The 13,857-nt window shown below is 37.6% G+C and overlaps 1 protein-coding gene across 1 annotated transcript in view; it reads right to left on the reverse strand.

The window, feature by feature from the left end:
* Positions 1 to 977: 977 nt before the first annotated feature.
* The window catches only part of EDNRB (endothelin receptor type B), a 45,471-nt gene continuing 32,591 nt past the window's right edge, over positions 978 to 13,857 (reverse strand). The window contains exons 6-8 of the mRNA XM_089680458.1: positions 12,190 to 12,323; positions 8,130 to 8,238; positions 978 to 5,357 (exon numbers count right to left, since the gene is read on the reverse strand). Of these exons, the coding sequence (XP_089536584.1) occupies positions 5,205 to 5,357; positions 8,130 to 8,238; positions 12,190 to 12,323 (396 nt within the window). The 3' untranslated portion in view covers positions 978 to 5,204. The remainder of the gene's footprint in view (positions 5,358 to 8,129; positions 8,239 to 12,189; positions 12,324 to 13,857) is intronic.

Consider the following 13,857-nt stretch of genomic DNA (forward strand, 5'->3'; position numbering starts at 1 on the left):
AAATCATTGGATTCAGGTGTTACAATCACCTTCATGGCCACAGGTATATAAAATCAAGCACCTAGGCATGCAGACTGCTTTTACAAACATTTGTGAAAGAATGGGTTGCTCTCAGTTGCTCAGTGAATTCAAGCGTGGTACCGTGATAGGTTGCCACCTGTGCAATGTCCATCCATGAAATTTCCTTGCTACTAAATATTCCACTGTCAACTGTTAGTGGTATTATAACAAAGTGAAAGCAACTGGGAACAACAGCAACTCAGCCATAAAGTGGTAGGCCACGTATGCTGAAGCGCACAGTGCTCAGAAGTCACCAACGGTTTGTAGAGTCAATAGCTAAAGACCTCCAAACTTCATGTGACCTTCAGATTAGCACAACAACAGTGTATAGAGAGCTTCATGGAATGGGTTTCTATGGCTGAGCAGCTGCGTCCATGCCTTACATCACCAAGTGAAATGCAAAGCATCTGATGCAGTGGTGTAAAGCATGCCGCCAGTAGACTCTACAACAGTGTTCTCTGGAGTGATGAATCATGCTTTTCTGTCTGGCAATCCGATGGCCGTGTCTGGGTTTGGTGGTTGCCAGAACAGTACTTGCCTGAATGCATTGTACCAAGTGTAAAGTTTGGTGGAAGGGGGATTATGGTGTGGGTTTTTCTTCCAAGGGTTGGGCTTGGCTCCTTAGTTCCGGTGAAGGGACCTCTTAAGGCATCAGCATACCAAGACATTTTGGACAATTTCATGCTCCCAACTTTATGGGAACAGTTTGGGATGGCTGCATCCTGTTCCAACATGACTTGGGGTGGAGGAACATGACTGGACTGCAAGGAGTCCCAACCTCAACCCGCTAGAACACCTCTGAAATAAATTAGAGCAGAGACTTTAAAGTCTTTAAAGATCTTTCAAAATGGTGTACCATGATATTATCATCTCACTTTTAGCTTTAACAACTTTAAGCAAGCAAGACAACCACAAAATGTAACTAAAATAGTTTTATTGACATGTTTTTTGTATACACAACATTATAAAAGTTCTATATAAAGACACATATATGATTTTTTTATATAATAAAATAAAAATACATGAGGAAAATTGTTATGAAAATTATCACTGTCTGTTAAATAATTTTGCTTTTACCCGTTTTGACTGTAGAACAAAACTTGTACAGATACAAAATCAATAAAATACTTGTAGAAAATATCCATTTGCTTAACATGTCTTGTCAACTCTGATAGATTGGTTTCTGAATGCTTAAGCTACTAATAATCCAAAAATAACATTTTTAAAAATTTTACTATTTAGGTGTAAATACATAATATTATTTGATTACAGGTAGGTGTTGTTACTTAGCATATCATTGCAGATGAAACATTATACAGATCACACAGCTAGCTGAATTGATGAGGTCAGTTGATTAACCATTTTGCCTAAGCACAGAGCATTGCATTACAACCATGTTTTTTTTCCCCATTTTTGAAAATGATTAATTCAGGTTAGTTATGATCATTTGTAAGTGTTGTGGTAATTTTCACTCATACCTAAGCATGTAGACAAGCATGTGCTCGTTCAACCTCTTACACGTACAGCTGTGCCCCATTTTTTCTTTTTTCTACATTCTAAATCTTTATGATAACATGGAGCACCATGATGGCACCACCATTGTAGCAGCTCAAAGTGGCTACAGCAGGTGGGGAGAAGATGATATAAAATCTCCTCACCGCTTGCTTTAAGCCTTTGGTTGCTGTACTACACAAAGTTGCAGGGCGGTTGTACAGCAGCCCCATTCACTTGAATAGGTCAACATTGGCAGGCACTACACCTGGCTGGAGTCACAGGGCATATTATTCTTGTTGCGTGTACACCTCTGGCCACTGCAGTGAAAGAGCCCTTATTTTCTAGAGCCCCTTATAATAGTTGCTTTCTCTGTTATAGTTGGTGTTATGCCAATGATGACATCAGTGCACTGCAGTTCAGATTTTGTGTGTGCTTCACTTGGAACATTGAAATGCACTGAATGAAATTCACCGAGCTAAACTAAATGGAAGATAATAAAAGAGAGGGGACCACTGTAACTACACCATAAATCAGAGCTCTTCTCTGTCTCTGTCCCTTGCAGATGTTTCTGGCACCCTTCCAGTCTGATTAAGGCAAGATACAGAGAAGTGGAGTGCAGTTTGTATCACTTCCCTGAGGCTTACAGCCAGAGCTAGAGAATCCATTCTGGAAAATGCGGATGCTTGCTTGCTACACCAGGGCCAGCAATGGCTCCCTCATATTAAAAGATAGTCCCACACACACACTTCTTCTCTATGAGGCTCCACTGTTCTGCAGATGGTGGGTAGGCAAACTGAGGGTGCGATCTACAAGTCACCTGGCCATGATCAACTGGTAGATCGCAATTGACAGGTTGCTGGCTCCTGCTGTAGATAAATTCCTGCTATATTGTTGATGGAGAAGATGGTGATGGTATTGATGCTATGTGAAAGGATAGAAATGTGCTATATCTGGGGAGTAAAGATCTGCCATGCCATCTCCTAACACAGTAAAATGTTGATATGCATGCAGTACACATATCTTCAAAATCTCTGCTGCTGATTTCCACAAACCTACTAAGCCTGATAGAACATTCATGGCTACATTTTAATACGTTACACAGGATATTGTGGAAAACCAAGGGAAAATAATATTTCCTATTTTTGCATATGACTTTTTAAAAACATACCCTAGTATTTTAAAAAAGCAGACTCAGACATCGAACACAGCCCCATGGTCAATGGAAATATGAAAATGTGCCTGCTTGCAGTAGACATAGCCACTAAGTTCCAAGTACTTGTAAAATCTGCCTTTCAATTGTTTTGCAACACATAACAAAATGAAAAGTTATTACAAATATGTTTTATATCATATTGTTTCTTTCTTCACTGGCACTGTTTACACTGGAAAATAAAAGGTACATACCGCCAAAATGTATTTAAAGTTTTGGATAGGATAGAGAAAGATTGTAATTCCCTTCAGGATTCTAATCTTATCTAGGGGTCTGTTGGAGAGATTTTCCCCACTTACTGCCCCAGCGAGAATGGTTTTACCAGACAGGAAGTAAGGAAAAAAAATACAACAGGGACACACACCAATAAAAAGCTGACAGGTTTGGTAATATTCCCTGACTGTCTGTGTTGCTGAAAAACATTTTTCCTTCAAGTGAAGACACACCTCTTGAACTAAAGTTCAAAAACAGTTAAAAATGAACAGTTCTATTCCTTCCATACTCGATCCAAAACTAACAAAAAAAAATTCTGGAAATAATTTAACAATTTTTTTTTTTTAAGAGTACAGAACTAAGGGCTTTGACAGTCCATTAATTTCAATTGGCAAATGTACTGGAACATGGATAAAGTCATGCAGGCACAACTTTTTCAGATTGCACCACAAGAAACTGTATGATACTGTAATGAACAATTATGGACTCTACGTCTTGCAAGGGCAATACTATCACATACGGTGCAGTAAATGGTCAAGGAACTTGCCTTTCTAGCACCATGTCCCAATATGAGCCAGCTCTAAAGCTTATTTCACTTTATTTTAATTGCTGGAATAGACAAAGAAAAAAAGTTTTTAAAGCCTAACTCCAGACACACAGCTAAATAAACAGATGATATACATGTATGAAAACTGTTCTACCTGCCAAAGCATTTGTACTTCTTTCCATCCACTCCTGAGATTTGCACACCCCTGCCACAAAACATGGCCCTGTCTGGCAAGATGAAAGACCTGAAGTTTCTCTGCTGCTATTGGTTAATACATATAGACCATGCTTTCCCGCAAGCCTAGGCTATAACTGGACAGTGAAAATAGAACAGCACACCTCCTATCAGCATATAGTACATGTAGCACAACTGACTGGTACCTTGCATTGCTTCTCTCTCAGCTCAGAGAGTTTTCTGAACTCTGCTCTGTATTAAATACCAACCTTACCTTCAGTATTCCACAGTTGTACAGGCTCCTTTCCTGTACTGAATTTGCTTGATTTGATTTTACTACACACTGTAAGTTTACAGTGTGAATTACAAGCTGAAATAAGTCAGAAAATGTCTACTTTAAATCCTGGCTGGAGGACATCGAGCATCATCTAGCTGTTTCCTCCTCAGCATTGCTTTATCTTGCCCACCCTTTTTATTTTTTTCAATCATGGGGGCTAATAATTACATTTGATCATTAATTAGGTTGGTCTGCATAAAAATGTAGTCTTCTTAGGAACACCCTCTTCTCCAAACCGGCACTCCGCCATCAAGGAATTGTGATATTTATATCATTTCCACCAGCCTATTACTTGAATCAGGGCTTGGGGGCCTTGAGAGGTGTACTGGGGCAAGGTGCTCTTAGAGGTTTTGAGAGGTGTACTGGGCAGGCTGCTGTGATGTTTTCAGGAAACTATGTACATCACTCTGCCAGTCCCTCCCAACAGCCATGATCTGTCTGCATTATATAGAGAAGAGCATGGGCCTAGCGATGACACCACTGGGTCTAAAATAAAGTGTGCAATTAAAAAGGGAAAGGTTTTCTTTCAAAATCTCTTTAGTGTATTGATGGGAGGGGGGAGAGGAATCAGTAAAGGCAGAATATAAGCAGATAAATCCTGAGGTTTAATTAGATGTATTGATGTATTATTAAACAAAGATCTGTCTAATTATGTATTATTAAATAAAGAACTGCATAACTTGTATCTTTTATATCTGCCTGGTTTTTAGCTTTAAACACTATAAGAATATCACAAGAATATCTTGTACCAAAGATCTGGTTGGTACAAATTGCTTGAATTTTTACCTAGTTTAGTTTTCTTAGCTTCTGTTCACTACTCATAAACTCTACTAGCAGCAGGTCACCATTCTAATAACTGACAACAGGCCCCTATTCAAATATCTATTTTCTTCTTGTATTGCGTTTTCATAAAACAAATTGTTGGCAGTTGATTCCATGCCTATTCATTGGCTGTATTATTATACATGCCTATTCATTGGCTGTATTATTATATATCTTTGAGATTTACAAATATCAGATGCAACTTGGAGTCATAGTTTAAGTGCTGTTTAAGTGCAGACCTATTGAAGTGTTTCTTGCCTATTCTAAAGTGTTCCAAGTTCTCAGGTTGACAATCTTCAGAATCCCCAGTCCTTGCTGAATTTCTTTTTGATCTTGAATAAAAATATTCATATGGACACATCTTCTGCTTCAACAAGAATAGACTTAGCTGTTGGAGAAAAAGTCTCATAGGCATGATCACAGCCTTTACATTTTATACAGGATTGCTTATTTTCAATATTTGTTGGCTCTTTGGGTTGACACCAGCAGCACAAGCATGACTGAAAGGAAAATAACAAATGAAGACATAATATTATATTCATTGTTGATTATTTTATGTAATTAGCTGTTAATTATATTTCAGAACAGAAAAGTGTTCAAATATTAATATTAGAGTTTAGAAATGTATACTTTTGGTTAATACAGCAAAACATGATATGTAATAAACGTACAGGGAAGACACTAATATTTTAGAGTGTAAATAATAATACACTCAGGAGCAGGGGCGGACTGACCATTTGGAAACTTGGGCACTGCCAGAGGGCCTGGGGTCAGTAGGGGGCCCCATGAGATGCCCCTGGTACCTTTTTCATAGGCTTTTTTGAGTTTGGGCAAGGACACAGGGGCCCCATGATCCCCTATTGCCCGGGGGCCCCAAGAGTTGTCAGTCCACCCCTGCTCAGGAGTATTATAATTTGCATATAAAGCCAATAAATGTTGTCTTGCTTGGATTGGGAAGGGAATGGTTAAGTCTATTACCCAGTTTTCTCTGTCCTGTCAGGGAGATTTTCCTTAAAATAGCAGCAGGAAGTAAGAAGAGATGCTCCAAAGTGAGAATATAACCCCTCTTAGACAGTTGTGTAGGCTAGGTTCACACTGCTGTGATACAATTTTGATCCAACTTTCAGTGTGGTAATATAGTGCTACTTGGGTGCAAAGTTGATGCACATTTTATAAGATTTGTATATTATATGGGCCAAGATCACACTGGAATCTCACCAAAGCAGTACAGGGGCCTTTTCCAAAATTTCTCCATGCTGAATGGCATTGATGTGAATGAGCACCACTGAAAACACTGTGATTTCCCTTGGCAAGTGATTTTGTGTGACTCAAGTCGCATCTGAAATCGTGCTAGTGTGAACCAGGCCATAAAGCTCACCCATTGGAAGATTTCCCCTCACCTCCTATTCCTGTGAAATCTCTAAAAATGTGCATTTCTCATTATTTCTGTATTGATCAAAATAGTCACCAGAGTCAAAAATGGGAGAAAAATTCTCCAGCAGAAATACAGAAATATAGTGTCTTAGAAGGACAGGAGATTATTTATTTTTTCTAAAGAGACTTCTCATTATTCATCTAGAACCTAGATAGAACAGTATTTACCCTAGTTGTTATGTACGTAGATCCACCAGCAAACATTAAGCTCACCAAACACGTTACAGTCTAACTATACAATTTTTTGTAGATCTACCAACAGCTCTGTAGTGCAAGGGTCTGTCTGACTGGATACAGATTGGTTGGATAGTTTGGCTAGGTCTTCATCTTATATAGTTATGGTAAATCTGAGGAAGACTGTACATAAATTGTGCAGGTAGATTGTAAGATAGGCTTTAGATAAGATCTCACAATTGTAGTGAAAATGGTTGCAGAAATCACAAGATTTTAAGTCATATCTTATGAACTTCATCTTATACTGAACTTTTAAATTACAATTTATGCAAACTTATTTTTTTACATTTTTCAAAGAACTTCTGGTAATTAAATGAAGTAAAAATTATGTAACATGCAAAGCTATTTAGAATATATACAGCACGTCTGACTTTTTCTTCATTTAGAAAGTAAAATTATGTTCCATACATTTCTGGTCATGTAGCAAGGAAAAAGACCAGCCATCAACAACATCTACTACAGACAGTTATTACAGACAGTTATTACATACAAAGCAATTCTATCCAGCAGTGTAACCTCAGCATTTAGAAACTTGTTCTTAGCTATGGGGATTTAATTTAGAAGTTAGTTATATATATTATATGTCCTATATTAAACATGATGAAGTACAAATTATGTTTAGTAATAATTAAAATTATCAGAATTATACAGTAGGTTCACTAAATACTAACTTATTTTTGAAAAAGCTAGTTCTGTGGCTGTCTCTAATTTTAGTAGTATATGAGATAAAGTCTGCAACAAGCATAATGCAATCATGATGCCAGTAATGTTTAAGTCCAAAATCCTTATCTATTATTTCTGGAGCAGTGATTCAGAAAGCAGGTACACCATAGAATCAGTCACAGGTGACATTTGTAGAAAGATGGGTCATGAATGGCGGGATGCATATTTCTTTCAGCACAGGTTTCCTTTAAAAAGAACTATAGGATGACAACAATGGATGGCTTGTGCTCCATTCTAAAATCTCAAATTTTCTATTAAGCAAAAGGACACACTTCAAGAAATGCATAATTTCAACTAATGAGGGTGGAAACCCAGCAAAAAAAAAAAAAAAAGGATCAGTAAAAGCTCAATCATTGAGCAGGACTAATAAGTATTAAGCACAGCTGTAATAGGATGCAGTAAGCAAAATTTGTCCTTGTATATTTCTAATTTTTAAATGATAAACTTTTGAAGGTCTTAAACATTTGTAGGCTTTTATACAACAAGCCTACTTTATAAGCTGTAAAGTCTAACACAAATAGATATGCAGATGTAGTCAGATACTTTGTGTTAAAAACCTCCATTTTCCTAGTCTAACTTTCACTTCCCTTTTACGACTCAGTACACTCTATAAGGTAAGAGAGAAACCCACCCCTTCTCTTCAATACAATAAGTGTAAGAAGACTTGGGGGTGTGGCTTTTACTCAGCTCTGCCAGTATAGAACACTGTAGGGTAAGAAAAGGAAGTATGATGCACTTCCAATCATAAATCAGTTGCAAACCATAACATTTTGGGGACACAGGACTATAAAGAGAAAAAAGATGCAAGACTTCAATTGGGATTTAAAAGCACTATACTGTATATGCATGTTAGCAAGAATAGTTATTTTGTAAAATCTTACCTTAAAACAATTTTTATATTTTGTGCTTACTAAGTAAAGCACGATTGGATTAATGCAGGAATTAAAGTCAGCCATGTTTATACCAACATAGTTCAATGGTAGCAGAAAGCTGAAATTGGGAAAGAAAATATGTACAGTTTATTGCCATTTTATAATAGATAGCAGACACCATAGTCAAAGGGGTTGATTTACTAAAGGAAAAAGCACTGTGCACTTTGCAAGTACAGTTTCACTCATTTTCTCTAGAGCTAAGTAAATGTGATAAAGCTCATACAATCACATGCAAGCAGAAATTCTTTTTTTCTTTTTCCTGCATATGACTGGGTATTGTTTACAAAGCAAAACTTTTCAACATTTACATTTACTAATAGAAAAAGTGCAACTGCACTTAAAAAGTTTACAGTCTACTTGCCTTTAGTAAAAAAAACCCCAACGTCACATAATAAACTTTTTTTTTTTTATTAATGTAGTTTTCCAGTATAATCCAAGACTACTACTTGGTCATTTGTAGTAAAAACTAGTTTTTACTACAAAGTAATACCTGAATGTTATTTTTGATGTGACTAATTAATCACTTTTGTGCTACTCCATGTTTTAGGAAGATATTTGATACTGTATAAATTTGCAGATTCTCAATTCATTCACTGTCCTTGTGTGTCAGGTCATTTTATTCAACTCTTTCGGTAAATGATCGTTGAGATTATATCAATTACAAGATAAGCCACTTAGGCTTGCTTCATGGAAGACAAAATGTAAGAATGTCCAAAAAATGCTGTTTTTATTAAACCTGTCCTTACATTGCAATGAGGAATAATGCATTGGAATAAGTCTTGCTTGCTGCATTCTGTTTTACTAGTGCTATTTAAGTTTATTTAAAAGGTAGCCCTAAGTAATACGTTTGCCATAAAGAATGATGCTCAGTGGTAGAAGCTGTCCTGTATTTTTGTATAAAGTGCAGTACTAATGCTCAGCATTTAGCAACCCCACCTAATTTGTCATTACACCCTTGCAGATTATGAATATTAAAGTACTAACCATATTTTAACAAAGGGTATATTCGGGCCCTTACCATATTTAACTCAAGTTTCCCCTCACCTCTAGAGCATGTCCCAACAGTCATTTTACCTTGTTCCTATAGCAAGACAATGTTATAATTTCCTGTGATATCTTCATCAGGCATATACAATTCTTGCAGGAGCAGTTCCTGGGAGCTCAGTTCCTATTAGGGCATGTACACCCTCAAAAGTACTTATTCCAAGATACATACTTTTTACAGGTGAAAGTGCACTTTACAGGGGAACTTATCCTTAGCTTATTGAATGAAGCTCTGCTAACTTCCATCATCCAATCATGTGCAAGCAAAAATATGGTTTTCTTTTTATTTTCCTTATGTGTGATTAGGTATTCTCTGCAAAGTGAATAAATGTGATTCTTGTGAGCTACTATGGTGTATATTAATCAATTCCCCCTGATGAAGCCACATGACCCGGTGGCGTAACGCGTAGGGGAGGGGCTTTGACATCATGACGCTTAAAGGCAACCACACAGCAAGTATATTGGATTGTGGCAAACATATTAAGGATCATGCAAAATTGTAGAAAATCGGTTTTTATCTGTATACTATGTGAGTGCACTACATTTATTTAATAATTTTTTTAAAAAGAAGATAAGGCACTATATTCTCTTTTTAATAACATGGTATATATACACATGGAGGAAAAAGTTTCAAAGGAGTCAAGAGACCCCCTAGTGGGAAGAGGGATAACTCTATCCATCTATCCACCTCAAGGAAAAAGATCTCTAGGAAACAGCGAGACCCCTTGTGGGAAAAAGGAAAAACTCCATTCATCCATCCATCCATCCATCTGGAATACAGGGATTTATCCATTTGTCCACCTCTGAGCCCAATTAAAGGGACACAAGCTTGTATGACCTCACTTAACGGTTTAGTCATATACGTCAGGTGAGAGCACAATTGGTGAAGGAGCACATTATATATGAATTGGTGGACTATATTTGTTTTGTAATAGACCATTAGAAGACACCATAGGATCATCACTTTTTGAAGATATGCATGCAGCACTAGCGTGATTGCAATATCACGCCGTGGAAATTTATTGGGACTCAGTCACTTGATATTATTTGTTTGCTATTTATTTATTTAATTCACACATATATATATATATATATATATATAAAAAAATACATATATGTGTAAAATAAATTGTACATAGTGGAGCATGACACCACGGGCTTTGATTCTTTGCAACTTGAATGTGCACTACAGTCACTAAGCTAAGGGAAAATTCCCTTGCAAAGTGTAAATTTCTCTGCAGAGAAGCATGATTTGCTTTTATCACAGCAACGCCAATGTATTCACGTGGAGAGGGACAGAGAGGATGGAAGATAGATGGATGGTAGTATAGCAGGCAGGGCTGACAATGCTGTGCAGAACAGACACTGCCATGGATTTACCAAAGGCAAATAGACAATTCACTTTGAGCCCTGGTTCACAGTGATGCGGTGTGGATTTTTCAGCGTTTGCTGTGTGAATTCCGCACCGCATCAGAATCGCACCCTGTTTATTTGAACCGTCGCGGGTGTGTATGTTAAGTTAACAGCACCCCGAAAGCGGTCCGAAAAACGCAGTGCAATGTACAGAATCGGATCACATAGGTGTGAATACCCATGCGATCCGATTCTAGTGCGAACCAAAAATAGAGTTCTGCACATTTTTTGTGTGGGTGCGGTGTGATTAGAGCCATATAAAATGTATGGCTCCAATCGCACCGCACACAAATCGCATGTGATTTGCACAGGAATGCGGTGCGGTTCCTGTGTGAATCACATGCGATATACCACACCGCATATATGTGAACCCAGGCTATAACTTCAGTTGCACTCTGCAGGGGAATATGACCCAGAACTTAGAGAATAAGGTAAAGCTTTGTTGACTTTCATCATCCAATTGTGTGCAGGCTAAAATGCTGTTTCATTTTCCTTGCATGCGATTGGGTATTCTTTGCAGAGTAAAGTTTCATCTCATTCGCTAAGCTGAGGGGATAATTCCCTTGCAGAGTGCAGCCTCTCTTGCAAAGTGAACAGTATCAACCCCACTTCCTGCCAAACAGGTAATCAGGAACTCAGGATTTCTGGCAGATCAAGAGGTATTTTTCTTTACTTGCAGCATTTTTACGAAGATAAAACATGGGGGAAAGTGCATGTATTAGATGTACTTATTTTTTATTATCTTCCCAGGTATCCACCCTGAGTTTTCATGTGCATCAAGCTGCCTAGGTAAGACTGAGGAATGGTGCAAGTGTGATTTGCAAGACACCTTGAAGTGGTTCAAAGGTTTTTTTAATTTTCCTTAATGCATTTTATGTATTAATGTATAAAAACCTTCCAGTATCAACTCCCCCTTCCAAATGTCTGCCTGCCTCCTCTTTCAATCCAGTGCTGAGCATTGGTGCTCGTTCTCTCCTCACAGGCAAAGAGGCAGCAGCGGGAGCTACTGGCTGCTGACAATCAAATCCTGTGAGGAGGGAGCAAGGGTCAGGGCCGAGGCTCACTATGTGTGTTAAGCCACACTGTGTGTCTATGGGCACAAACAGCCCAGCTTGGGAATGAGCCCACACATCTGGCCCCATAGCACGTGCTCGCTATGGGGGCAGATGCAGAAGAGGAGTAGCCGAAAGTGCAGAAGTGACCCCAGAAGAGGAGATTTTGGACTTTTCTCTGGAAAACCATTGCAAGTAAGTAGATCATGTTTATTATTTTAAGAAAAAAATATTTGAGCATTTAAAGGATAAGTTCATATTTCAAAACATATTACAAATATATTACACCCATGTTACGAATGGACCAGTCCCCTCTCTTCCCAGCTCCCCATTATGACAGCCAGTGGGGGATCTTCTCCTCCACACTAGCTGTCACAATTTTAAAAAGACGTGGCCGAGCGGGACTGTCTGGCATCTGCTGTAATGCAATTTTCAAGTTTAGTCCCTGCCAGTAGTAAATCTGCTTTACACATGAATACATTAAGAATTTTTTGTTTTACCTGAGAAGTTCACATCTCTTGACATCTTCAGGATCATAAAATATAAACTTAATCATACTACTGAGGTGCAGAGGTAACCAGCATATGGCGAATACAAGAACTAGGAAAAATACTGTTTTTGCCACATCCCATCTCTAAAAGATAAATACAAAATATAAAACAGTTACTAAACTGCATGGAGTGCTTTGTTTTTTACAGGCTATTGATGTTCAATATTGGGCAGAGCCAAAGTTACTACTAGAGCAACCAACAAAGCAGCAAATTGTTAAATGAAATTCCCAGCTCCCTTCCTAATCCCGCAAGTCACAGAGCACTAACAGTTCAAACTATAACGATGAAGTGTGATAAAATAGCGTAGAATAGATTTTCATGTATGTGATGGATAATATTTGCATGATTATAAGCAAGGCCAAATACTGTATACAATTTAAAATGTTTTATTAAAATAAATAAATATAGCATTTCTCGACTTAACTGCAAACAATTTTCTCATTGATCAATAAAAGAGCAAATGACAATGGTATCAGACAACCATGGACCACTCCTACCAGCACACATCAATTACACAGCTGGGAGTCCTGCTACCAAAAATGTGCATATATAATAATAAAGTGCTAATGAACTGTACCAGCGGAACCCAACCCAAAGTTCTCAGCAATGCTACTAAAGGCAAAAATGCATATTGGTTGTCTGAAATAGGTAAAGTACAACATAACATATGGAATGAAGCAGTCTGGAATGGGGATGATAAATGGAATGAGGTGGTCTGAAATAGCGAATGTACAGAATGCCGTATACAATGAGGAGGGGAAGAAGATGGGATCTACAGCAAAACATTTATAGAATGAGGCAGCCAAAATATGAAATGTAAAGGATAAAATACAGCCAGAATATGAAATGTATTGCATGGAAATATGACACGTATAACATGATATATGGAATGAGGCAGTTTGGAATAGGGAATATACAGCATGATATACAGAATAATCTACAACTATCCCAAATATCCATGGTTTATTTCAGTTTTACAGGTTAGCCACTGTGATTTAAGACTTTAAAAGGGTTTGTTTTTACTGTTGATCACCTCCGCAGGCTTGCTATCCAAACAGCTAATTTAAACAGGCTCCATGTAAATATGTAATAATCACCATAAATTGAAGAAAAAAATAATATAGCCTTTATAACATAAGGCTATGAAAAATCATTAATTTAACATCTTTTATACTGTATACACTAGTTGCCAGTCATGGTACAGCTATTAAAACAGTATTCCAGCCAAAACTTTGCTCAGTTTATAATAGAATGAGGAAGGGTCAGGACCCCTTGTTTTTACTGTCTGATGTGACCTCTCTGAAGAACATTTTTTCCTGCTCCAGACAGAGAAAAAAGTGGGTGAAAATCTCCCTAAAATCAGGGGAAATCTAACCTTCCAAGTTGACTAGAAGCATTTCAACACCCATAACGAGGATAGCCATTATATCCTATGGTGCTCATTCACAGTTGAGAGTTGTGTCACTTCAAGCTTGTTGCTTGAAACTTAAAAAAATAAAGGATCATTGGGGCAGAGTTGTGTGTTTTGGTCCCAATGGACTTCAACAGGAATGTGTGAAAAATGCACGTAACATGCATTTTTATGCATGATTTTGTTTACTTTCCACCTCTTAATAA

This window comes from Staurois parvus, unplaced genomic scaffold, assembly GCF_062004578.1.
Source record: "Staurois parvus isolate SC_StPar_1 unplaced genomic scaffold, SC_StPar_1.0 ptg000243l, whole genome shotgun sequence".
NCBI classification, from domain to species: domain Eukaryota; kingdom Metazoa; phylum Chordata; class Amphibia; order Anura; family Ranidae; genus Staurois; species Staurois parvus.